This window comes from Uranotaenia lowii, chromosome 3, assembly GCF_029784155.1.
Source record: "Uranotaenia lowii strain MFRU-FL chromosome 3, ASM2978415v1, whole genome shotgun sequence".
Taxonomy (NCBI): Eukaryota; Metazoa; Arthropoda; class Insecta; order Diptera; family Culicidae; genus Uranotaenia; species Uranotaenia lowii.
The window spans coordinates 88,092,695-88,119,962 of NC_073693.1; the positions used below are offsets into that span (position 1 = coordinate 88,092,695).

Sequence of the window (27,268 nt, forward strand, 5' to 3'; positions counted from 1 at the left end):
GCTAAAAGTGGCATGGATGCTCATTAGGACCACGAATGATGAAAAATGTTTTTAGATTTTCGAATGACCCCTTTTGAAGAAGGTCGTCCATACAAGATAAATATTTTTTAGAGATATTGCCGTTATTATACACCGGGTTGTGATGTTAATTTGCACATGAGTGAAAAAAAGTGTATCACCAATATTTTGAAGCGGTTTTTATCAAATCTTACTAGACACTCCATAAGTTGCTTTTTTAAAGAACAACGGAATGCAATACTTGTTGTCTGATTGTAGATAACCTAATGACACATTTTTTGCCACTTTTTTATTTGCTCCATAACTTCTTCATGATAGGAAATAAACTTTTGATTTGAGTTTTATTAGTGTTATTTACTTTACCATCCTTATGGTCATTTTGCGTATCTATCAAATATGTTTTCGTCTAGTTCGGAATAATATAAAAGAAATCCAGAGGTCGGCATTAAAACGTTATTCGCTAGTTAGTCCGCTACATTTTTGTTCACATATTTATTTTTTAACTTTATTTTTAAAGTAATTACGGCTTAGAAAACTCCATCACCTTGCAGAAAATAATATTTATCAGCATTCCTGGATGAAAAATTGCACCTAGTGGAATTTGTTTATCCGTTATTTCAACAGAAATCCCGTAAGAAAATAAATTTGTCAGCAAAAAAGTAGCGGACTAATTAGCGATTAGCGATTTAACGCCAGACACTAGGAAAAAGCATATATCAGCATTCTTCCTTGACTGATTTCTTTTGGTGGAGTTTGTCTATCCGTTAGTACAAATGTTTGGTGAAAAAATAAATGAAAACGATAATTAATTAACAAAAACGGAGTAGACAAATTAGCGATTAGCGCTTTAATGCCGAACACTGGAATCAGAAATGATTGTCCGTCCTATTAAACTCCCATGTAAGAATATTCGTCTCGATTAGATGCATAGTAACACAATTATTGCAAAACATTGAAAAGTTTATATGGACGACCCTTTTTCTTTCCTCTGATTTAAAATTTGCATCCTGAAAACAATTGTCCGTATTGTGTAACTCCCATCAAGGAAAACCGCCGAATACCGCCCTGAAACTATAAGACCGAATATTCGGCTCATCGAATAGTTGAGCTAAATATTCGGCCAAAATTTAAACAAAAACATAATCGTCAAATTTTTCAAATGATTTTGGCCGGCTTGCCAAGATATTGTTCAAAACTTCCTGGATTTTGACCGGGTTTAATCGAATTATTCGCAAAGTCCAATAAAAACTCAGATTTTGCTTTGGAAATTTTTAGATTTTGTGTTCAAAAACGATTTTTTTTAAGTTTCAAAATGAACATAAACTTTTCTTTAACCCTTTGATACTATTTCAGCTCTGCTGCTGTTTTTTTTTTTCACTGTTCTCTTGAATGTTATTTGGCCTTAGGTTTTTTTCAGATTTGCCCTTTTTTACAAATGTTCAAAAACTTGTCTTGAGATGAAAAAGATCATCTGGTTATATTATTATCACTGATAAGTTATTATGTTGAAAATAACCCACTCAAAACAAGAGGAGCATTAGGATGGAAGAAATCGAAGGAAATTAAAATATTCGCTGAATATTCAACCGAATATTTGTTTGACCGAGTTGTTGAAAAGGTCAACATTCGTTATTCAATATTTTGGTTTTCTCAAGAGTAAGCAGTATTCAAATTTTTAAGCATGAAACACGCGCATTCTACCCCAATTTTGTTATGATTGTTTTCAGTAAAATCAATATTGGGAAGTTAGTAAAATAGAGCAAAATAGTCATTCAATAGTGCACAAGAGCGGAAAAACTAAAAGCTGCTGTTTTATTAGACCTTGCCGGCTGGAAAAATTACAAATTTTACACACATTCGACTCATCCGTCTGTTTCTAAAAATGAAAGTCGTTCAGTGAACTTCCAACCTAAGAAATGATAGAAAAGATTGTTTGCCACAATAAAAATGAAGAAAAACGTCATTCAAAGCCGTGATGCGTCCTGTACAGTATTTCCCTAATCCTATATTTCTCATTTAAAATTTCATATTGAACGATTGATTTGGTAATTTAAACCACTCAGTTTTGTTCTAGAGCACTGTCGGCAAAAAAGTTTTGGATCATCCCCTTAAAACACATCTCGCGTGAGCATTCAATACGTCGTATGAAACAAATTTAAACAAACAGTTTTATAACAAAAATGCAAAAACCAACATAAACTTGTAGCAACTTCGTTTCATTTAGAATATTTGTTGCCAGGTCAACATATTCTGAATGTAAAATATAAATTTTAAATTTGTTTTCCTTACTTTTGAAGATGATTTCTCTGAATCTTGATGATGTTTCACACGACATAAAGAAAGCTAACGCAACGCGAGTTATAAATTTTGTTAATCTTTTGATCTCTCTCGAAAGATCATAAACAAAATTTTCTTTGTATGTTATTCGCCAAAAGTATATGACAACTTTATATGAATTCACCTTTGCTCAGGACGGAACATTTTCATAAAACAGCACAAGTTAAAATTCCGCAGCTAGAGTGGTTTCAATTTTAAAATTCAATCTTCCCTCTTATTTTTTTTCCATATTCATCGTTTTGAAACAAATTTGTTGAATTTTGTGAAATATGTAGATATTACTTCCAAAAAAGCAGACATAAAGTTTGCATCAGTTTATAACATTTTGATATTGTGAAAGAAAAATCTTTAAAAAATCATAGATTAACGTATGCATTAAAAAATTTGACTCTTTTCGGATGAAGATTAAAAAAGAAACAACACAGATAACTGAGTTCTGTAAATTTTCGATGGAAGGTCATAATATGAGTTTATTTGGAAAAATATATGTACAATACTCTTTCCAGCGGCCTTGCGGCGTTTTATCGGAAAGTTTAAAGTGACGTTCAAAATCTTCCGTGCGGACATGGTTTTACGTAAATTCTTTGTTTTATTCAGCGATTCATCTTTAATATTCGCAACAAATTGTTCAAAATGCTCCGGAACTTTTGACATGGAGGACAATAAATTTGCCTTAAGGTTTCTTTTGGATTTTTTTTAATTAACATGGAAATTAAAAGAAAATAAATTACCATTTCATTCAGCCGCTCCCGCTACAACTTTGACTGCAGCTCCTAGCCCAGAGGAGGTGAATGCAGCTTTCTGGCATGTTTGGTCATTTTCGGCAGAAACTTTTTAACTATTTGGCTGGTTACGCCAACCTTCCGGCCCACAGGGGTCCAAAACGCAGAAAAGCTGGCAGAAAGTCGTCGAAGCGGTCAAAATTATCTTTCCATATTCAAAGTAACACTGAATGTATTATCAGATGCTCCAGCCCTCTTATGAAACTTAAAGTTGGTCTTGTAGCCGGTATATTTAACCGTTTTCTGGCATTTTCAGGGTACAGGAAACACGATAATGACAGTCATAAGTTTACTTGTTTAGAAGTTCTCAAAGAAAAGCTGGCAAAAGTTTGAATATCGTTTAAAAATTTAACAAAAATTTGCTTACATTGAATAAAAAATCTTATATATATACAAATGGAGGCGTTTTCTTTGTAACACCATCACGTATGAATGGTCAGTCGGAATTAAGTGAAATTTGGTATCCGAGGGTTTTTCGGGTCAAAGATAGTTTGTATAATAGTTTCAAGAATCTCACTTTTTATGGAAGAGGGGTCCCCATACAAAATTATCTCTTTTCCACATCTAATATATAAAAATGGAGGCACCATCACGTATGAATGGTCAGTCAAAATAAAGTGAAATTTGGTATCCGAGGGTTTTTCGGGCCTGAGATAGTTTCGAGATTATTAAATATAATAAAGGGGGCTAACAGAATCTAACAACTTGAAGATGATTTTCATTAAAACTGATTCACGAGCACGAAGATTTTAAAGAAATGTACATTTTCCAACGATTTATTATGTAACGAAGTTTTCCGGGTCAGCTAAAAATTATAAAATCACGAATGTATTTTTTATATTTGTTAGGCATATTTTACAACTAATTGAATGAAAATTACATTTTTTTGATGAAGTTAAAATTTTTCACAAAAAAAATAAAATATTATCCTACTTGTTAAGCTTCAACTAGAGATTTAAACAAAAAACTCGACATAACTCCACTCAAACTAAATGAAGATATATGTTGATAGATTCCCATATTTCTGGACTAAAACAAATTGGTAATTTGGCTGCCTTTTTTGCCATTTTGGAGAACGGTTTCGAACGGTAGAAGCATTTTTTTCTAAAAATTTGACTTTTCAGCAAAGAATCATTCGAGTCACGAGCTAGATCGATTACTAATTGAATGTTTATGTTCAGTTTACATGACAATCTATTCAAAGACACCCCTATAATATTTTAAAAGTAATGTCAATATGAATATCTGTAGGGGAGAATGAGGATACTTGATCCCTGGGGATACTTGATTCCTTAGCTATATCTCCAAACTGCAATGTCGTACAAAGATCAAACGTTATAGAAAAATGTGCCAAATAAAACAAAACCGCAATGGTTGAAGCTCAAAAATTTTTAACAAAATAAGTTTTTGGGTTATTGAACTTTGTTTGAAAAATTTCACAAAATGTGACTTGAAGATCTTTTTTCATCATTTTAAAATGTTCCTAACATGGAAATATTATAAAAAAAATATTTATTCAATACATCAATCTTTCGAGTGTAAAATGAACTTCGAAATACAATATTTTCAAAGCAGTGGAAAACTCCCAACTTTTTTCAGAAAAAGTTTTCTAAAATGTTGATTTTGATCCCTAATATATGGGTACAAATGATCCCGGTATATTCTCCTTCTCAATGGATCGTGGTCATTGCTGATTACGAGATTACTAATATTTATCCATTAGCTAATATTCATCCATCAACTATCTGAAGAAAAGGGCTAAAATAATTGATTTTCTCTTGTTTATAAAAAAATTGCGCCCGTAAGTATGCAATGTTATAAGGGTTGAGAATAAGCTATAGAATTTTTTTCTGACAATTATAGATTGTGAAATGAGAACAAACATGACCAAAATAGTCAATCAACATTCTATCTTGAGGTTTTGTTTGATTTTTCCCATGGATTAGGGCTTCCTGAATAAAGGATCGAGTTTCCCCTAACTTCAAAAATATCGCAATTTTTTACTCCCACGAAAATGCATCTAGTTCATCTACGGGTTCAAGTATCGTTCAAATTTTAGGAGCATAAAAACTTGAAGTTACACGCTTTCAGAAAATGTAAAAGAGCTCGAGTTGCTAAATTTTTCCAAAAAGATATGGTGGTATATTATCAGTTATAAGCTATCAGGAATAACTCTGAAAATACGGCTAAATCACGGTTTCTCTATCATCCATCGCTTCACGCGATTTAATTTCGTTCTGGACACTCCTGTATTTTTTTTGATTTCAGACTAATCTAAGATGATCCCAGGAAACGATCCTTTTTCCAACAAAGTATGACAAAATTGTTTGATTCTCTTCGATCTTCAATGCTGCTCTGCAAAAGTTTCAGGTTGGAAATAATCCCTAATTTTTTTTTATTGTAGATTTTTGGATTGCAAAACTTTTTAAATATTACAAGAAAGGCCTATTTTGACCGTGACTAGTAAAATTGACAGATAGCATAATAATCATCTAATTTCCGCCAAGTTGAGATTAATGTGCACGCTGCAAATTGCGGATTTCAACAAATTTCCAGCAAATTGTAGGATTTTATGTAAATAAAAATGAGAGATTGGCTATTTTTTTGAGTAGGCGTTTGCTGAATTTTCAAAATGTGTTTTTTTTTCGGCTGTAAATTTTTCCCTAAATTAAAGTTAAAAATGTACCCTTTTTTTAAGACAATAAAATACGTTGGAATTGATGGTGATACGGGAGTGCAACCGATTGTGTATAAGTTCAGTGAAATAAATTACGAGTAGCCTGAGGAAGAGTTGTTCCATCAGATCTCCACCTGATTTGGTTTGGTAAAATGATAAAAAACAGCGGCTGATGCTGATGGGGTTATTCAAGAATCATTCATAAATTTAAACATCGAGTTCTTGAACGTTATGTGAAAGTGCGATACATAGGATATTTCAAAAGCAAAACAAACGTTAGTGCTTATAATATTTATTGGAAGAAGAACACAGGTTTTCCGGAAAAATGTGTCTATTCCCATTTGATTTTATTCAAACCGTGAGAAGAATACCTGATTGGAGTGTTTGTCGGCCGATGCGCATTTTGCTGCTTAAAAATTGGTGAGCTCGTTCCTTGCACTTTTTTTATTACCATTTGCAATTCCGACTTGATATGAATCTATGTAAAACGCAAATAATATTGTGAAATTTATCATGTTGTATATGAAAGTGACAAAAGAATACATAAAGATTATAATTTGGATACAAAAGTAAAAAATTAGCGATCGTCGGTTTCAGTAGATTTTTTTATTTCCCATGCTTTTGCCAGACTGAAATCTGGTAATGCTAAGCTTGTTGCGTCCATATCTGTATGTTGCTTCTCAAATTTTAATCAGTTTGGATTTTGAAACCTCGGTAAACCTGACAAGAATATTTCATTTTTTGGCTGTTTAATTTAATTTCAAAAGACAAATGAACTGCGATAATATGCTTGATTTTTGTTTGTTTTTTTTTTATTTGTATATGGAGGAATTTTCGAGTTCCTTTGAAAACAGAGAGAATAACTAATATGAAATGGAATTGCAGGTGGTAAGAAGATAATATATGAAACAATATTATTAATTTGTTATATAATAAAATAGCTTAACTCTTTTATGGAGTTGAGTGGGGGAATGGACAGGACATTAAACGATCGAAAGACTGATATACAATGGATTGTGGGTTCAAGCCAGCCGGAGTATCTCGGCAAATTTGGAATCATGAATAGACTACTCAGGTATCTTTTCAGGATTCTTTATTTGTTTCGAACAGTTGGAAGGGAGTGAGATGAGTCAAACCTGCCCCAAGCCGGTGGTAACGGACCCCTTGGTAGTGCTGCAATTAATGTTAATGAGTTAAGCATGAACAATATTTGAATGTGCGATCGAGACTTCCCGTACCGCCTCGGGTCGAAAAACCTATCAGCCACTGGTGGGTTCTCTTACATACATACATACATACATAAAAATGAGAGATTGGCTAATAACTATGGAGGCACAATTTCACTTCAATTCCAGTAGAAATTTTCTTGTTCCCATTATCATCAAATTTCAACATATTACTGTTGAGTTATACCTGATATTGTAAGCATATGTTAAACTCCATGGTTCCTGGTATGGTAACATAAACTCAACGACTTCTTTAGAATATTTAATGGCTAGCATTTTTAAAATGCTATAACTCCTTGACCGAAATTCATGACCAAGGTTGCCGAAATCACGGAAAATCTTTAAATCTATAGCATTTTGAAATTTTCACAAAAAAATATGATAGTCGATTTTTGCCAACTAAAATGTTAAAAAAAACCCAAGTTATCATGAATTTTTAATGAAATTAAAGGAAATAGCGTCACAGAAAAGCATCACAAAAAAGCATCATAGAAAAGCACCATAGAAAAGCATCATAGAAAAGCATCATAGAAAAGCATCATAGAAAAGCATCATAGAAAAGCATAAAAGAATTTTTGGGTAAAATCACAGAAAGTTAGAATTTTTTTTTCTCGAAAACACAGATTTTTTTTTGGCAACCTTGACCGCTGACATAGATGAATTGTGCTTTTGGATCATCTTGTTAACCGGGTCTTGCATTTAGCTGGACTATATGTATCTTATACTTGATGACATGTATTTATATTATATATGCAAATGGGAAGTAAATAATTACCAGCTCTGGACATGCAAAAACTACTTTTCATGATGCACGCTAGGCGCCTTGCGGACATAATAATTGCAATTTTTCTTAATAATATGTTTTCATCAAGAATTTCACAGTGGAATGACTTATGACCGTGCTTGTAGTAATTTTGGGCGTCAATTTCTGGTCATGAAGCATTTAGCTGCCAGCTGCCATGGATTTACCCTCTTCTGATTGTAAGAACATTTCGTCTCTATGATATAACAAATCAACTTTGAAAGATTATTTTCCTGGTTTTAAATCCATTCGCAGTAATCTCAAATCATAATGCCGCATAAATTCAACGCCGAAGTCGATAAAAAACCTCACATAATTCCACTGGTGATGGCGCCCAACAAAGTGTTGATTGCAACTGTCCCCTCGCTAAATACGTCATAATGGTTGACAGTTATCATCGTTTTATGAGAGGGACATCAAAGTTCGAGCTCCAATCAGAGCTAACAGCAATATTAGGGCCGCCCATTTAAATGCCGTTTTAATGACTCCATTATCGTCATTCACCTTTTTCTGGCGGCACAAAAGCGATATTTGTCGTTCAAGGGACGGGAGGGCTATCATAGCAAAACTTTTGAAATAACCAGGTGTTCCAATAATAGAAAGCCAGCAATCACTTGGAGCGCAGTTCCAATTGTTAGGAGGCTAAATTGTGCCCTGACTTTTATGGTTCTAGATTGTAGATCGTTTTTCTGCTTGCGGTTCGTGTACCGGAAAAACGCAGTTCCAGTTCTGATCTAACACCCGGAAAGCATACAAACCTTGTGCCCCAATCGGGGGCGGCTTTTCTTCGAAGGCAGCGGGAACCACTTAATGATGATATCAATTTGCAGGTGCTATAAATTTTCCACCATCACGAGGAGGCCATTAATGTAGATTGTATTTGGCCATGTGCGTTTGAATATGTATAAGAGCGCATAAATTTAGTCGCAAAGAAATCACACAACCGTGCCTGCAAGAAAAAAGAAGTAAGAAAAACGATTTCCCGAATCGCACTTTTCCACCTACTGGCACGGTTTTGATGGGTTTTTGCGAAAAAAAATTCGAAGAAAAACTGGTGTTCAACTGCTTTCGGGTCGTTTTGTTTTTGTTTTGCTCAACTTCTGTTGTGATTCACTTTGTAAGCATGTCGCACGCATTCGGGAAAAGCTCCTTCGACAGAAATGGAAGGAAAGAGATTTTCCTGGGTTTTCCGGAATCCTCGAAATCCAGCAAGTGTTTGGCATTATGAATGGCTTTTCTCTTGTTTTTGTCGCCACCGTCGTACGGCGCACGCTTTTCTGATTGTGTTTGTAAGTGTGTATGTGTATCGGGGGTGTCTGGATATATGCTAACATTTATGTGTTGTTTACGAATTCAGTCACATGATTTTGATGAAATTTGCGGTAAAATTCCTCCCATGTGCGCTTGTTTCGTTTTCAAAATGTGGCATTTATTTTTGGAAATAGGTTTAAGCCCAGTTTGGCTTCTTCGTTTTTTTATCGGCACTCGGGTTTCGTTCCGCTGGGTTTTTATCGGTATCTGAACCTACTACTAATGTTCATGTTGTTTCAGCCCTGATTTTATAATCTCATGACATCTTCCCGGAATGTAATAACCTTGTTTGCATGAAGTAGGTGGTACATCCTGATTTTCTTTATGAGTGTCCTGATTGTGATCCACCCTTTCCCTTTGTTTTGCATTCTGAGTACGTTTGTATTTTTTCCTCAATTATGATGTATTTAACATTCAAACATGCATGACATAAGAGATATTTTGCATGTTTTAATACTCTTTTTGAGTGTATACTTTTCATTTTTCTAAATTTACATATAAATATTTTATCCTGTAATGCACCATTTCGAATTTAAAGTACCCCGACGCCTCCCCCCACCGCAAGCGGGAAAAAATACTGAAAAGCTTGAGCTTCATAAATAATCAGAACTTTTCCTAGTCGGTATACCGTTGAATTTTCAAAAAATTTTACCCCGTTGGAATGTTTTCCAAATAAAAAACAGTTAAGTTTTTCATTGGGGTGCTCAATTTCTCAATGAACCAAAAGACTTTTACTAGCTGTCTTACTTTATCATCTTTCTTTTAACATTGTAACTATAATTTAATGCTATACCACTAAACCTAAATTTTTCGGCTGATAAATTCTCAGGACTTTAGTGTTATCAATACACACCACTTGAGATTGCATAATCAACATGGGTCATGAGTCAACATGGGTCAAATAACCTAATTTTAGAACTTTTTTGGGTGCAACCACTTAAAATATTTGTTAAGTTGATCTCGTTTTTCCAAACCCCGCCTCAATATGTGTTTTATATTTCTTCTTTTCTATCTAACATCGGATAATTTTTTTTAAAGAAAAACCAGATTGGTAGGAAGTTTAAAAGTTAACTGCCAATAACAGCCAATTTTAGATCGAAAATACAAGGAACAAGGATTTTTATGTGACCTAAATGATATTTTTTCGAAAAATAGGTCCATTTCTAGTTTTTCCACTGCTTGTCGAACAGTTGCCATTAGTAACGTTTTTGACAGAAAAATTTAATTAACAATTAAACTAACTGGATAATTTCAATTATGAAGATTGATTTAAATTTTAAAATCATACACGTAGTTTACATCTTTAAACACAACACAAAAGCCCTAGGTTATATTTTTTACTGAATATTCGATTTTTTTTCACCTTCCATTCTTATTTCTGAATGAAACTTATTCCACGGTGAACTCACGAAAACTTTTGAGCACTATTTCATTTAATCTTGAATAAAAGTTAATGTCAATAGCAAACAATAACTAAATAAATATCAAAGATATATTCATAATTTAAGGCATAACATTTTGATATTGGAAGATTATTCCTCGAGAATTAGTAATTTATATATCAGTGATTAAAGTCGTGCCGTCACAACGGCAAAGTTTTTGTTCAGAAAATTCCACATTTCCGATTTGTACGTTCTCAATAAACAATGTATAGCAAAAAGTTTTGATCAAAAGTGATGTTTAAGAATTTACTTTTATATCGTTTTTTTTTGTTAATATGTAATAAAAAATAAGAACTGCACAAATAATGGGTGGTTGCCTAGAATGGATCCAAAGCTCCTAACAATTCTACTTTGAATTTCATAAATAGCTGGAATGCCAAAAATTAAATAAGAGAATATAAAAAAAATTCAAAAAATTAGCTCGAATGAATCAAAATTAGCTTAGATGTAGCGAACATGAAATTTATAAAAGAAACATAGGGAAACGTTCAACTTTTCTGGATAATATTTATGTTTATTTTGGAACATTTTTGATGGAGAATAAGAGCTTTACACTTACCGAGAACTGCTATAGTGTAAGTACATATATTTTAAGCCAATCGAATAAAACAACTAAAGAATATTATCGTTATTTCCAATTTTTATCAAAATTGCTTATTAGGTTTAATAGAGTTTTAAATATTTTCAAGATCGAAGTAATATCATGAATCAAATCAAAATATTGCAAACAAAACTTTGATTTCGGAATAAATAAATTTGATTTCATATTCATCATGCCATCATTAAAAAAAATGTTATGATACTCGAAAATAAATAAAACGTATCATGAAATTTATTTGTGTGTCTTCACCCCGATTCACCCCAATCCAGATCATTTACGCAATGCTACTTTAAACTAAAAGTTACAATTCAGTTTCAGATTTGATAAAAAAAAAAGTTGTAAGGCAGGCAGTAGAAAAGCAAAAAACAGTTTATCATTTCCAATTCCCATTTAGTGGGATTCTATTCCCATTCCCGTTCCCTTCATAAGACAAAGGACCTACCTTGAAAGGAGGATGAAATAAACTACCAGCCAAACGCTGCTGTGGTCAGATTGGCCGTGGCACAAACACATTGACAATTATAATTCGTCCTTCATCTGGCTAAGTTAGCACACTGCAGTGGTCAAGTTGTCGGATTGGCAAGTTGATATAAATAAGATGTTGTGAGTTCAATTCTCACTTACTGATAGCATTTTTTTTCCTTGTTTCTGGGATGAATAATCCAATGATTTTTACCTATGATTTTTTGCCCAACATCGCACGAATAAAAAAAATTGAAAAAAAAATTATTTGTAACTATATGATTATACCTTTAGAAACAAAATATGGAATTTGCATTCATCGATGGTTGAAATTTTAGAATTTGAGTCTGGTAGGTCAAAGTTATTTGATTTGAGCATAAAATAAGTGCTTTATAGTGTAGCCTTCAATTTCTTAAAAACAAACTTATTCTGTGCTCAAATCAAATAAGCCCAATCAACTCTTCTGCAAATTCCAAGATTCTAACCTTTAACCTTTGCTGAAAATAAATAAAATTTTCCAAAAAACAGTGAGGGATAAAAAATTTCGGATCAAAATAGCTTGATGCAAACTCAAAATAAATTTTGATTTTTGTTTGAAATTCGGTTTAAAAAAAAACTGCAATATTTATAATTTAAACAATACTCCGAGAAAATATAGAATTTTGTGCAGATTTTTTAGATGAAGATAAGAGATGTTTCTTTAACAGGAAATATTTTTCATAAAGAATCAATTCCATAATGGAAATCTTTTGGATGAAATTTTTATTACATAATTTGGGATACTTTGCATAAAACAAAACTTTAAAAATAAGCTAAAATTCTACTTTATATTTGTGATTTTCAGCTAAATTGTGTGAACAAATTAATTCTGATAAAAAAAATTTAAATCTGGGGGAAGCCGAGCTAATTTTTAAGCTCATGATCTCTTGAATTCCTCAACAATTCAATGTTGATTGAAAAACTCATTCACAAGCTAAATCTTTTTCTAAATTTTAATTCTGATTCTGAATCTGAACTCAAAAATTGAACTTGAAATCTGTTTCCGAATTTCTATAAGATTTGTGAAATGTTCAAAAATTACGATTACCGAATCTTAATTGAAAATCAAAATTTTATGATCCAAGCTTAAGAGCCCTCATTCATGAATCTGTTATTAAAATTCTGTAGTGCTGGTTTAATGTTAATTCGGTTTTCAATAGTTTTTTTTTTTAATCTGTCTTGTGAATCTTAATCGAAATGTGAATTTCAAATGATGAATCCGAATCTGAGTTTCCAATTTTGGATCGCCACCTAGAAGCTTTAAATTTATAAATTTTGTGTTAGAAAAAAGTTTAAGAATTTCGAATTTAAATAGAAAACTAAATTTTTCTTTCTTCATGTTCGAGAAAAAATTATCAAAATATTCAAAATGCATATGATTTTCGAAAAATATGATTCAAATTTCAAGGTGGTAAAGTGTCATAAATAAACAAAAATAAAAATTATACAAATTTGATATGAAATGCAAAACCAAACTTGAACCATGATTTCAAAGCAGCTTTTCATTCCTAGTTTCCTATGATTATTCGAACTGAAAATCAAGAATCTTAAATTTGAAACAGAATCATAAATACTAAAATATGTAGAAATACAATTTTGGTTATGGAAATATGGAATCAGAACCTCCAACACGGATTAAATTAAAAAATTAATATTCAGAATTTCTATGATAAGGTTGTCAGATTGCCGGTTGTAACCGGGTTGGCCTGAATATTTAATATAAAATTTGGGGCAAATTCGGTCTGACCCGGTTGTCCGGATTTCATTGGAAAAAGCCTGGATCTTGGGTTTGTTCTCATTCTCATTCTTAAATCAAACTAAAAAAAACAAATTGTGTTGTAATTTTTTTTTATGCGTCAAAATTTTTAAAGCCAGTTTAAAAAAATAATCATGAATGGTTTCTTTTGTTTTTTTTTAATTTTATTTAATGAGCAATTCCTAGGTTTTGACCAAAATTGCCCGGTATTGCCTGGATTTTGGTCGACAATTTTGAAATCACATACCCGGATTTAGCCATGTTTTTATATAAAACAGCCCAGATTCGACCGGCCCGAGTATGTGCTGAAAAAATTCTGACAGCTTTATTCTATGAACAAGTGAGAAAATTTTGAAAAACTGTAGCATAATTTTTTAACTTGGGAAGGGTTTTTGAGGCTTTGGCATAAGTTTTTAGTCTAGATTGTTACTCTTGAATATCTTTGCTCTATTATCTTAATTTGATTATGAATTTAAAACATTGAGTGTAGAGTAGAATACTTCGCTTGATTTTTTGGGGCCTCATGGGGGGGGGTTAACCCCCAAAACACCCCTCGTTCCAACGGAGATGGTTCAACATTTGTTGTTCACTATCAATGATAATTGGCTTAAACTATGATTCCATCAAATATTTTCTTATCTATTTTTCCTGTGCTTGAAGACTGCACTCGAAAAAAACGCAACACTTTCATTTGTGTATAACTTATGAACGGATGGATGAACATTGATGAAATTTCCAGTGATACAATTTACCAAGTAATGTAATGTGTACATGCAAAACGTGTATGCAAAATTTTGTGGCGTTCTGTCAAGTAGTTTTTGAGATAGCATCTTATGAATAAATTCATTGATCAAAATTTTTGTGCAGGATCGTGAAAAATCTTAGAAAGTCCCATTGAAAAAATCCAAAACACTTGGAAATCAACTATTGGACCAAAATTCATGTTGTAAATCGTTAAAAAAGTCCAGAGAATCTAACAGTGAGCTAAAATTTCAATGTAATTAAGAATGATTTACTTCATGAAGTGAGGAGTTCAACAAAGCGCCATCCGAGCCTATCAATTGTAGAAGTGGTAAAGCAGGTTGTCCACCGATGAAATGAACAAAATACGTTGGTTAAATTGTGTGCCATATGGTAGACCCGTTATTGGGGGGAAATTTTGAAAAAATTTCGACAAGGAAATCGATACGAGCCTTGTAGCGGGTACTTGAGGAATCTTTTGTCATTTTTTTTCATTGAAAAGCCCATTTGGTTTGTAGTTGTATTTTTTTATAATTTCTTAAAATGTAGTTTTAAAGTTTTTAAATACTGGTTTTTTTCGAATACTTACTAACAAACACCCCTCCTCATAAAATGATAGTATTTAGAAGCAAATGGGTTGTTTTGAATGAAAGTTTAACTTTTTTCCTTTGTGTAGGTATAGTTTTAGAGTTATGTTTATGGTAATTCTATTATGATCTATTATGATCAAAAAGTATTGAGAAATGTTTAGAATTTTTGCCCCTAAATGTATGCAGATACATTGTTCATCTGTGAGTATATTTGTTTTTGAAAGGAAACGTTGAAAAATTCAATTGAGTTCAAACCAAAAAATAATGTAATTGATGTTTTAATCCTTCTGTGATATTTGGCATCATATCAATAATTTTGAAGATGTTGAGATACGTTAAAACCATAGTGATCAAAGTTTCCCCGAAACATGAAAGCTGGTTTTGTAACAAACATTTAGTTATAATCACTAATGTCGTTTGAATATTCTGCTATCAATGATCATGCTTTATACTCCATACCTTAGTAAGAATTTTTAACTTTTGAGTGTTTGTTAACTTTTAAGTGTTACAAAAAAGTAGCCCCTTCCTAAATATTCGAAAATGAATCAAAAAAAGTGATCAATGTTCCCCCATTTTACGGTACTTTCAAAGGTTTCTCAAAGTTAATACTTACTCTGTTTTGGTTGGTCTGGAATCATGCCTTAAAGCGAAAACTGTGATGGAGTAATAAAAAGTTAATAATTTTGCTTTCTTGCAGAAGGTGAACAATTAACTTGTCATAACTTTGATGAAAAAAAAATTCTGAGTTATTATTAAGATCAAGCTCCAGAGAATTAAGAACGTCAACAAAAATAGCCTTAGAAAAACGATAATGAACTATCGTTTGGGTAACGTTTGGGTAACATATGCTGCATCTATATTTCACACTATGAACAGTGTGAAATATAGATGCAGCATATGTTACCCAAACGCTTTAGTAAATAAACTTATTCATTAGATGCTATCTCAAAAACTATTCGACAGACCACTATAAAATTTTGAGCATGTAAATATGATAACATTACATTTCTAGGTAGTAGATCTCACTGAAAATTTAATCAATTTTCATCCATCCGCTCAAAAATTATCTATTAATGAAAGTGTTGCATTTTTTTAATACAGTCCTTTATTTAAAGTTTCTTTAAAATTATACGGGAATGAAGGAAAACTTAAATTGTGAAATTTACACACTCTGGAAGCATTTTAAGAACAAAAAAACGCTTGCGATGGTAGATGAATTTAAAACAAATTAATAGTATTTCACACGTTTTAAATCTAACAGTTTTTTTTTGCAAGCTCGAGTGGCGCGTTACATGAACTCACCACTTATTAGCGTAATAGCGCCCCTTTCCAGAAATAAAAAAAAAATGAGAATCTAGTTAACTCTTAAGATACAATTTAAGCTTGACCAAACATTCAATTCAAATTTTTTATTAAACTAACATTTCAAATAATTAAATGATGCAATTAGATACATTTAGAACACCCAAGTTCTCTTGAATTGTTAATTAAACTTTTCATTTTTCACTATCCTACTTCACAGGCTTCGGACAATCTATGAACGGGTGGCTGCATGATTAAAATTTCATACTGAGACACGGCCAGAAAATGCAGCTCAACGGAACAACGGTAACGATGGCCGCCACAGCATCGGAACCCCCCGAACCTCCGCCACGAAATCCGGACAAAATCAATGCATCACTAAAGCAGCTGACCGAATCGGTAAGTGGATGGCGGGGAGCTGAGTAATCCTGCCAAAAATAACATCCTCCAAAAAGTTTCACCCAATGCGGTTGGTTCGCAAACGGGATGAAAAAAAAACTCCATCTAATTCCAAATTCATTCAAAATTCATCACGGTGCCTGGCTGAGCTCCGCACAATCTCCAGCTTTACTGGGAATCAGAGTGAAGAAAAAAGTTTCCCTTTTTTTGGTGCCTCATCGTCCCACACAAAATGCTGTTCCAGCACCGGTAAATTTTGTTCGACCTAGCGAAAATCGATTTTCTGGAATCCTAAATTTACCATCAATTTTCCACCCATTAACTATGCGGTATTTGTGCAATACGTTCGATCATTATTTCTCCCACACTCGTCGGATGCCGAGGGTTGAAACTAAAATAGCGAAGAAGGGAAGAAGAAGTTTTTCAGGACCAGAACGCGAAAAGAGGGAACGAACCGGCAGGGTTGGTGGTAGTGAATCTGCCCCGAAGGTTTAGTGAACGATATTGTGGACACTACCAGAGAGAAAAAAATCCGTTTCTGATAGCAACGCTTCCAATTTTTTTCTTTTTTGCGATTCTGATATTTTGTGGGATTCATTCTGGTGATGCTCCCGAGTCGCCGGAGGCATTCAATGTCGGCAAATAAAGAAAAAAAAATCTTAATTGAATCAAAATCTCATCAATCCTTTTTTTGCTGCTACCCATGAGGGCCGCCCTCAGGGCGTGTAATAAATTTGTTTTTTTTTTCTCCCTGTTTTAAAGCTTTAGAGATGCTTCAGCTTAACGACTCATCTTGAGAAGAGATTATTTTCAGATGCTAAAAGGTTTAGTAGCTCTTGGGCCAATGTGGGTGATTAATGAAACCAGAGAAAGTTTTAAGTCTTCTGAATATTTTTAGAATTTTGTAATTAAGCTCTGCAATAATCCGAAAGTTTTATTTGTCTGCATGTCGATTACTAGTTTAAAAATACCTATGAGTTACAGATTCAAACATTGGCATTGAGATCTTGAATCTCCGATTTACCCCGCCTTACTTATTGTATAAATTTTCTCTCCTAGTTTTCTATGTTGGAATAATCGCTAAAATATATCAATCAAACCAGCCTATCAATGACTTTAATAAATAAATGTTAAACATCGGCAATAGCAGGTTTCAAATTTCAAATTTGTTATATTAAATGATAGTGATTTTGGCAAGTAAGTTTTCTGAAACTCTATAGACGTTTAATCGTGAATCTCTTCTACTTGAATTGTTCCACAAAGGCATTCAAAATTCATCGCTAGATTTCCAAGATATCATTCTAGCAACTTGAGTTCTACTGCTAGTTGAGGTTGAAAACATTGCATTTCATTAATAATAGCTCAACTTTTTGGAGTAACTTCATCGTTTTCTTTGTACAAAATCCGCATTATTATGTTTTTGAAGGATATTCTATGAATGAAAGTAACCTTAAAGAATGACAAGGCGTTTAATTTTTCTAATTTTTAGTAAATTATTAACACTCTGAATCATTGGCATGTTTTCTCCAAGTTCAATATTCCGATATTTTCAATTCTAATTGGTTGATCAGTTCCTGAAGTCACGTTTCAACATTAAAATTTTGTATTTCCGATAGTTAATGGTTTATATTCTGAATGACTCTTTTTCCAGAAAATCGGAATTATCAGGTCATCTCTTCAAATAAAATTTTATGTCTCATTTAATAAATGTTGGTAATTGAGTTCATCTGAGGTACATATAATACGAAATTTTGATTTTTTTTTTCCATTCAGTAACAAATATTCTCATCGCAGAATTCATTTGACAAACAAAAATACCTTAACGGGTTAGACTCCTATCAAAAAGAAAAAAAAAACAAACAAAAATTCCCAATGACTTAAAAGCTGGTGACTTGAAACGTAAGATGAATATTTAAGTAAGTCATCTAATATAAACATTTGGTTTTTTTCTCTCAACTTCTGACGGTCGCCATACAGTGAGAACCAGGGCCGTAGGAAGAGCTGACTCATGGAGGGGAAGGAGAAGGGGTTTGGTGACCTATTTTTTATATGACATTTTTGCTCAAACAATGCATGATTTAAAAAAAATGAACATACTTGATTATTCAATTTTAAGTTCGTGTTTCTAGTTTAGTATAAATTAGTTTTTCGTGTTAAATACACATTTTTGAAAATACATCCAAGAATCTTTCAAATCATGATTAAGATTTGTATAAAGAATCCTTTAGCACCAAAACAGGAAACTTACGTTCATCGATGGTTCAAATCTTAAGTTTGCATCAAAATCTGGTGAACTTAGCTTATCGTCTTTGCGTCCAATACTGCACAGTGGGTCCGGCCTTGATGAAATTAACAGTAAATGTATTCTTACTATTCACCGGGATGCTGACAAGAAATGGCTGTTTACGTATCCGGGACGGGCGAATCCGGGTTATTTTATTTTAAATCTGGCACAATTCGGACAGTCTATTCTGAATTTTCAAAACAAAATCCGGTCAAAATTCGGGAAAATTTGATAAAAAAAAATTTAACAATTATATGAAAAAAAATGATTTTTTTTTCTCAAAAAAAAAAATACAATTAGATTTTGAATCGTCTCCAAAAAAATCCTTTATGTTTATTTCAATGAATCTAGTTTTAATAGTTTAATATTTGGGTAACAAAATTTTAAATTATAATGATGCAATTTTTTTTCCAATAAAATGTGAAGAAATCCGTAGGTATTTTTCAACAAAATTTGGGTTTAAAATACAAATGCAGTACAAATCGTATTTAAGCTAACTCGATTTTTGATTAATATTTAAGTTTGAAATTTGGTTCTTGAGAATACTACAATATTTAAATTTAATACACCAAAACATATGGAATTCCCTAAATTTCTTGAAGAGATGATACATGTTTCTTTATCATCAACTAGCTGATCCCATACGAACTCCGTTTCGCTTTGAACATGGAATATGTCATGAACAGTTTGTATGAAAGTCAATTGCCGAAAATTTCCAGATGCACTTCCGAATTTATTGTTAAGTAATAATTGCAATAATATTGGACGATTACTTTTCCTGTCGTCTGCTACTAAATTTGAAATCAGGAATCAATTGACCGAGCCAAAAAATCCCTGTGTATAAATTTTGATTCGATCGTTGCATAACAACGCTATTATTGCCAAAAAGTTAAACCCCTTTCGGTGGCCTCTTATACACTCTCTGATACCTGAAATTGATTGCCCTTCCCTCAAAACTCCCGTGTGCAAATTTTCAAAGCAATCCATTGCATAATAACGTCAATATTGCTAAAAACAGTGAAAAATTAATTAATATGGACGACCCCTTTCGTCGACCCCTGACAAACCATTTGACATCTGAAATCGACTGCCCGTCCCCGAAAACTACCGTGTGCAAATTTTCATTACCATCCGATGTCAAATAACGACGATATTGCAAAAATATTGAAAGGGTCATATGGACGACCCCCTTTGCCGGCCCCTTACACTGAATTTAATACCTGAAATCCATTGCTCGTCCATCAAAACTCTCGTGTACCAATTTTCATCTGAATCCGATGTATAATAACGACAATATCGCATCAACAGTGAATAGTTAATATGGACGACCCCCTTGGCCGACCCCTGTTTTTAATTTGGATAAGTGAAATCAATTGTTTGTCCCTAATAACTTCCATGTGCAAATTTTCATCCCAATCCGATATATAAAAACGTCAATATCACTAAGATATTGAAAAATTTATATGGACGACCCCTTTTGCCAGCCCCTTAAACTGAATTTGATACCTCAAATCGATTGCACGTCACTCAAAACTATCGTGTATCAATTTTCAGCTGAATACGATGTATAATAACGTCAATATCGCAAAAACAGCGAACATTTAATATGGACGACCCCTTTGGCTGACCCTTTACACACACTTTGACACCCGAAATCAATTACACGTTTTTCAAAACACTAATGTGCAAATTTTCACCACGATCCGACAAAAAGTAACGTCAATATCGCGAAAACAATATTTGTCATGTATGGACGACCCCCTTCAGAAGGGGTCATCCGAAAATCTGAAACCATTTTTCATCTTTCCTGGTCCTAATGAGCATCCATGCCAAATTTCAGACCTCTAGCTCTTAAGACGGCTGAGTCTATAGAGGACAAACAAACAAACAAACAAACAAACAAACATACAGAAATTGCTTTTTATATATATAGATTAATTTTCAATTTCTTGTTGATGTATATTTTTGGAAAATAAATTCTATTAAATATTTGTCATTTTCAGCTGCATTGTGCAAACTGACTGTGGTTAAATTCTTAAATCGAACTTACAATCAGAATTATCATTCTGCAATCTCTTGTAATTTTATCTTTACAGAAATTGTCATCTTGAAAATTTTATTTTGATTGTGGAACTCATTCACGAGCTGAATCTAAATTTGAATTTTGAACTTGGATTAAAAATTTGAATTTTCATACTGTTTCGGAATGTCATTACGTCTGAAATGTACCTAAAAACGGTTACTAAATTTAGAAATATGAGCCAAGAATTGAATTCAGTTTTGGAGCCCCCAATCATGAATCTATAATAATAATTCGAATGCTTTGGGTTCCAATGATTATTCTTTATTTCAATTATGTATTTGTATTTCTAATCCCACTTGCAAGTCTTATTAAAAAATTTAAATTTCAAATGATGGATTTATATCGTTGTTTTGAAGCATTGTTATGTTTAAATTAAGCAAAGAAATTAAGTTCATAAACTTCGAATCTGAATATGACATAAAAAAAACTAAACTTTTAATGACAATAATTATCAAACACAGCTTTTTATTTCAATTTATAATTATGATTCGAACCAAAAACAAGAGTCCTAAACTGGATCAATAATCCGAAATTTTAAAACACAACTACAATTTCTATTTTGATTGTAAGGAACCAGAAAAAAATGAGTTCTAGGAAATGAATTACTATTCATAAGTGAAAAATTTTTGGAAATCTGTAGCTGAATTCTTAACCCGGGATTGGTTTTCGAGGTTTTGAAGTCAGTTTCGAGTTGTTACTATCGAGTAACCTTACTCCATCTACAAATTTGATAAAAATTAAAAATTTTGAGTTTAGAGTAAAATACCTTGGTTGCTTTTGATGAACCTTAAGTTCGTTTGAAGTGTGTGTAAAACCACGCTCTCAAACCACTGGGCTCGCTATACATGGGAATTCTCTTTCTGAGTTTCTCATGTATAGTTAGCTAGTGTAAAGCAAAGGCGGAAGCAATTCATGGGAGCTTTTCATAAACATGCCCTCTAGCCTTAAATTTCAACACCTATCAAGCTTTCTCCTATTGGCGCACTAATGCCTGTCTATCCACCTTTCTTTCAAAATATCTATAAATAAATTCTTTCTAGTTTTCATTCCGCCGCACATGCCAAGCCAATAAAATTATAATCAAAAGAAATTATTACGTTTAAGATTTGTTTCGAGTTTGATATTTGGAATGGTTCAAGGAAATTTTCTCAGTTCTCTCTAATTACAATTCAATACTAGCTGGACACAGAAATGTTGACTTTAACTAAAAATAAGATAAGAAAACCATTGAATTCAAGCTTGGATTAACATTCGAAACTCAATGGTAAAGTCTATGTTAGAAACAACATTTATAACTTGTGATCAGATCTTGATTATAGACATCCATCTAGAAAAGAAAAAGCTAATTTTGAACCGAAAAATAGATTGATTGTCAAAACACATGAATATAAATGAACAAAAGTATAGGATGACGATTTTATTGCAAATTTCAAAAGTACGCCTCGATGGCCTAGAAAAAAGTTAGTAAAGGTACAAGAGAGGTATGCCCATCTCAAGGTTATGTTATACCACGATTTTTTTAACAAAATAATCACTTTTTCCATACGACTTCCCTTTTTTTTTAATAATATGCATCTTTATTTGAAAAGGCTCATACCTTTAGGCTTTAAGGAGACAAAGTCTTTACTACTTCTCTTCAAATCTTTGAATTTTTTTACAGTACAGGCCACGTTAAATCCTAGAGCCCCCAAAATAAGTACTGTTGTTATTGAGCCCAACCAAACGGAATCCAAACCCGTTTAATACTTTTTCGAATTAATTTTGACCAGCCTAATATGCATGTTTATCAGTCAATGTGATATAATATGCATACGATATAATAGCACAGACTAATACAGACATGACTCTCCATAGAAAATTCTTTCCAATTTTTCGCAAAAGTTCACTTAAGTGATTGCCCTGCCATCTGGTATCGACATTGCCCCTAACCATGCAAAACTTTAAAAAAATTGTCGAAGTAGCCATGGAAAATTTTGATCAGTCAATAAATAAACAAACAAAACTCGAGGGTGAAATCGTTTGAAATTAGAAATTTTATTGTGGCCAGCACCGATATTTCCAGTGAAATCAGTTTGTAACAGCGGGACATCATTCGAAAGTACGCAGCAGAAGAGTCATGTAGGAAGTCCATAATTGTTAATATAGTACATATCTACTGCGCGAAATCTGTTTTTGTTTTGCAGGTGGTTGGTTCTTTTAGAAGCAGATGGTACGGTTAATGACGCCTGGATGGGACGAGAAATGCGCGGTACCACACATCCACGACTGGTCAAATCTTTCTCTTTCTGCTGGGCTTGAATTAAGATTCTGATTTCAAAGTTCAACGGTTATTACTGACAACAAAGCCAAAACCGGAAGCCGATATGAAAACCCGTACCAAAAATTGCTGCGCATTGCTGGTGGTTCGAAACATCAAAATTTGCCATTATATAATAATGATAAAGTTTATGATTTGAAAGAATTTAGTTTTTCTTCAAAATAAGTAGCAAGAGTTATTGGTTCTCGGATCCATTTATTTTATTAACAAAACATTATATTTGATTTTTTTTGTTACCGTATCCGAATCAGCCCCACTGATTTCCGAGGCTCACCGTAGACCAGCAGTAGTCGGTAGTTTTTCTAATCCGAAGAAGGTTGAGGCCTTGTTTTGTCTGGCATCGTGATGAGTCAACTGCTTTGCTCCAGGTCTGGAATATAATTATAATTAACGTTGATTAGCTTTCGATTTCAAGGGTCGAAACAACTTACCTTTTCAACTATTCTAGTCAGTTCCTTCGGAGGCTTTCCTACTTTCGGGGATATTTTTCTTTCGCAGTTCCACTGGACTGAATTGGATTGGGAACGATCAGAACAAATGATGGAAGTTATCGCCGGTGTTCTATCAGAGAGCTGAAAAATATGTTTTTTTAGTAATTTTAACGGCTTCACATATTCCAAAAAACCTTTTTATCTGATGCAATCTCGTTGTTCTTGTTGACCAAAATCCACTGTATTGCTTGTTATCGGCTAGCTTTTGGCCATCGATAAATTCCTCTAATTTTCCGACTCAAGTTCTCTCGAAACAAAAAACAAAAACAATCGTCTCATGGCAACTTGAATTTCAACTTAAAAATTTAACCAAAATAAAATCGCCAGCTTCGATGGTGTCAGTTAATTTTTTGTGATCGACGCGCCTCTGGTGCCGACATTACCCATAAATATTGCTAAAAACTGAAAAAGAGTGTCCTGTCTGTATTAGTCTGTGATAATAGTACTTGTCGCAGTATTATTTGTTTTATCCAAGCCAAATTTTACATTTTTCAGTCTCTTAAGCTGGTATAAGAAAAAAGCATAAGTGGACCGACATGATGCAAAGGGTAACCTTGTGTGTTGTTTTTTAATTAAATTAAAAAAAAATTATGATTTTTTTTTAAATGATCCAAATAACCAGTAGTTGTGTGAATACTCCTACAATACGAGTATTGATTGAAAGGACTCGTAGAAGAAAAAAAATTTGTTGCTTGACGCCATCATTCATCCAAGATGGCTATTGGGTAATTGCGAAATGGGTATTGGGTGAAAGGGCTAAACGAGAAGAAGTCGAATTTCGCTGTCCGACGCCATTTTGAAACCCAAGATGAACTTGAAAATGTTGTAAATCACTTAATTGCATGAAGTATGGGATGGGGACCATTCAAATATTACGTTTTGCTTTTAGGGGGGGGGGGGTATAGCAGTTTGTTGCGCTTTGTGGATTTTGCTTAGAAATTTTGAGACGAATGTGTTACGTAGGGGAGAGGGGGGTTGAAAATGCGTTACGTAACATTTGAACGGCCCCATGGGAGAATGGGTATAGTTTAAGTTAAAAGAGCTCAACGAGAACAAGTCATATTTCGTTCTCTGACACCATCTTGATTTTTTTTTCTTTTCAAACCTGTATATTGCTGATAAAAACATGAAACCACCATAACATGAGTATTGGTTAAAAGGGCTGAACAAGAAGAAGTCGAATTGGCGGCTTCCGCATAAGTTTAAAATGCTGTAAATCATTGAAAATCAAATTGAAGCCCCACAATACGAGTATTCATTGAAAAAGCTATACAAGAAGAAGTCGAATATGATTTTCTGACGCTGTCTTGAAATCGAAAATAGCGGCTTTGGCTTTTTTTCAAACCTTTGTATTATTGATAATTGCTTGAAACCCCCATAATATGGGTAACAATTGAGAGGGCTTCGTTGCACTTCAAAATGCTGTAAGTCACTGAAAATCGTATGAATCTCCAACAATAGGCATATTGGGTGAAAGGGCTAAACTTGTAGAAGTCTAATTTTGCTTTCTGACGCTAACTTTAAATCTAAAATAGCGGCCTTCGCTTAACTTAAAAATGCAGTAAATAATAATAACTGAAAATTGCATGAAATTTTAATTAAATTTTTCGATAATTTACAAAATTTCAAAGATAAGCGGCAGTCACCATCTTAGGTGGCGTCAGAGAGCGAATTATGACTTCTACTCGTTCGACAATTTCACCCAAAACCCATACTGTAAGATTTCATGTGATTTTTGATCGTTTACAGATTTCATAGTTAATCGGGCGCCACAATCCTGGATTTCATGATGGCGAAATTTGACTTTTACTTGTTCAGGTCTTTCAGAATTTTGTAGGGATTTCATAATTACAGCATTTTGAATCAAAGTGGAAAAGAAATTCGACTTCTAGTTTTGCTAATCACCCAATACTAATATTTTGAGGGGTTTCAAGGGTTTTTAAGTCATTTGGAACATTTTAAAGTTAAGCGGAAGCCGCAATCTAGGATTTCAAAATGGCGTTAGACAACGAATTTTGGACTTCAACTCATGGGATCATTCCACCGGACATTCACAACCAATCCCTTATTTATTTCGTTTAACAAGCTCGTCCTCATTTACTGTATTATGATTCACGAATCAGAAATGAGGAACTCATCCTACACGTGTAATAGGTTGGCTTGCAAGAGAAACGTCAAATTTTAGCTATTTATATTGCTCTCATAAAACCGTTTTAAAACTAATTAGCCATTTTTCTGACCATAATTCAGCTTTTAAGTATTGGATTGACTAAAGCCATGTTAGTTGCAAAATCGTGGGGCACAAAATGACACCATGTTGATGGATTCACAATGTCAAGTATTTGAAAATATCTTTTCACGCCTATTTTCAATCAATTCCATCATGTTTGCGATGTCATCATTTATGTCATGTATTTCAATAACGTTTTTCCGCGATTTGTTTAAATTTATGTTTTCCCATTGCAATAAATATTTTATTCTAATTTCCTTATTCTAAAGATTTGAAGATACTATTTCATACACATTTTATTTAAAATCTTGACTAGCAGTAGAAAAAATGGTTAAAATATTGCAGGGCTGGTAGCGAGTCACTTTTTAGTGGTCACTTTTGTTGGGTCAGTCACTAAAAAGTCTCTTTTTTCATCATTTGGTCACTAAAGTCACTATTTTCCGAAAAATGGTCACTTTTCTCACCAAAAGTCACTTTTTTCACCGAAAATAAACCAATGAAAGAGTAATTTGAATTGCGCGTGTTAATATTGACATGACGCAAAAAAGTGAGACAAGGCGAATGCGGCGAAAACGTTGACATCAGCAACATTATAATGTTCTCTTTTTTCTTTGACGGTGCACAATGGGGAAAAAGTGTACAAACCGCGAAGAAATTCAATATCTTTCGTCACACATGAACCAAATCTTTGAAAATATACTTTCCTTTTGTGAAAATTTCCGGAAAATCGATTGGACAAAGTTTCAAACGCCGCACAAGCTTCTAAAAATTTATTTATTTCGTCTTTGGTTTAAATTACCGTACAGACTGATAACTTAAAAACTACTAAATTCTGCTTAAACCTAGCTTAAAACGACGTTTGCACATATTAAAATTAAACAATTGATACACTAAATTAAAAAGTTCACAACACTTGTCAATAGGATGGTTTTGATCATAAGCAGTACGGTGGTGAGGTATTGAAAGAAACTGACGTTGTCGAAGTGTTCTCGTTGGTACATAAATATTAACACGTTGTAGAATGTAAGCACAGTCAATACGGTTGGTCAATGTGTCGAATATAAAACTTTGCTGCAGCTCGATGCGACGCTTTTCGAGTGAGGTTAGGCATATCACCTTTCCTCTTACGGTGGTAGTTGGATCGGGTCGTTCCAGGGAAGACGCCGTAGAGCGTATCTTAAGAAACAGCGTTGAACTCGTTCAAGACGGTGGCATTGTGTCCTCTGAGCTGGAGCCCACACCTGGACGGCGTATTCCATGATGCTACGTACTGATGCACAGTATATGGCTTTCAATGCGTAAACGTCATCGAAATCCTTGGTGTTGCGACGCAGGAATCCGAGAGCAGCGAATCCTTTTGCAGAAGTAAGCGCGACAT

General features: G+C 33.3%; 1 protein-coding gene and 1 long non-coding RNA gene across 11 annotated transcripts in view; one reads left to right on the forward strand and one right to left on the reverse strand.

Annotated features, from left to right (window-relative positions):
- The window catches only part of LOC129755639 (kazrin), a 322,166-nt gene that overhangs the window by 119,406 nt on the left and 175,492 nt on the right, over positions 1-27,268 (forward strand). For all 10 annotated transcript variants that reach the window (XM_055752232.1, XM_055752237.1, XM_055752236.1 and 7 more), the window contains one exon: positions 16,307-16,485. In XM_055752232.1, coding sequence (XP_055608207.1) covers positions 16,372-16,485 — 114 coding nt within the window. In that variant the 5' untranslated portion in view covers positions 16,307-16,371. The remainder of the gene's footprint in view (positions 1-16,306; positions 16,486-27,268) is intronic.
- Positions 23,425-23,890, reverse strand: LOC129755654 (uncharacterized). The gene is made up of 3 exons (XR_008739297.1): positions 23,795-23,890; positions 23,601-23,741; positions 23,425-23,539 (listed from the first exon to the last, which is right to left on the reverse strand). It is a non-coding gene; the product is annotated as an uncharacterized LOC129755654 (long non-coding RNA).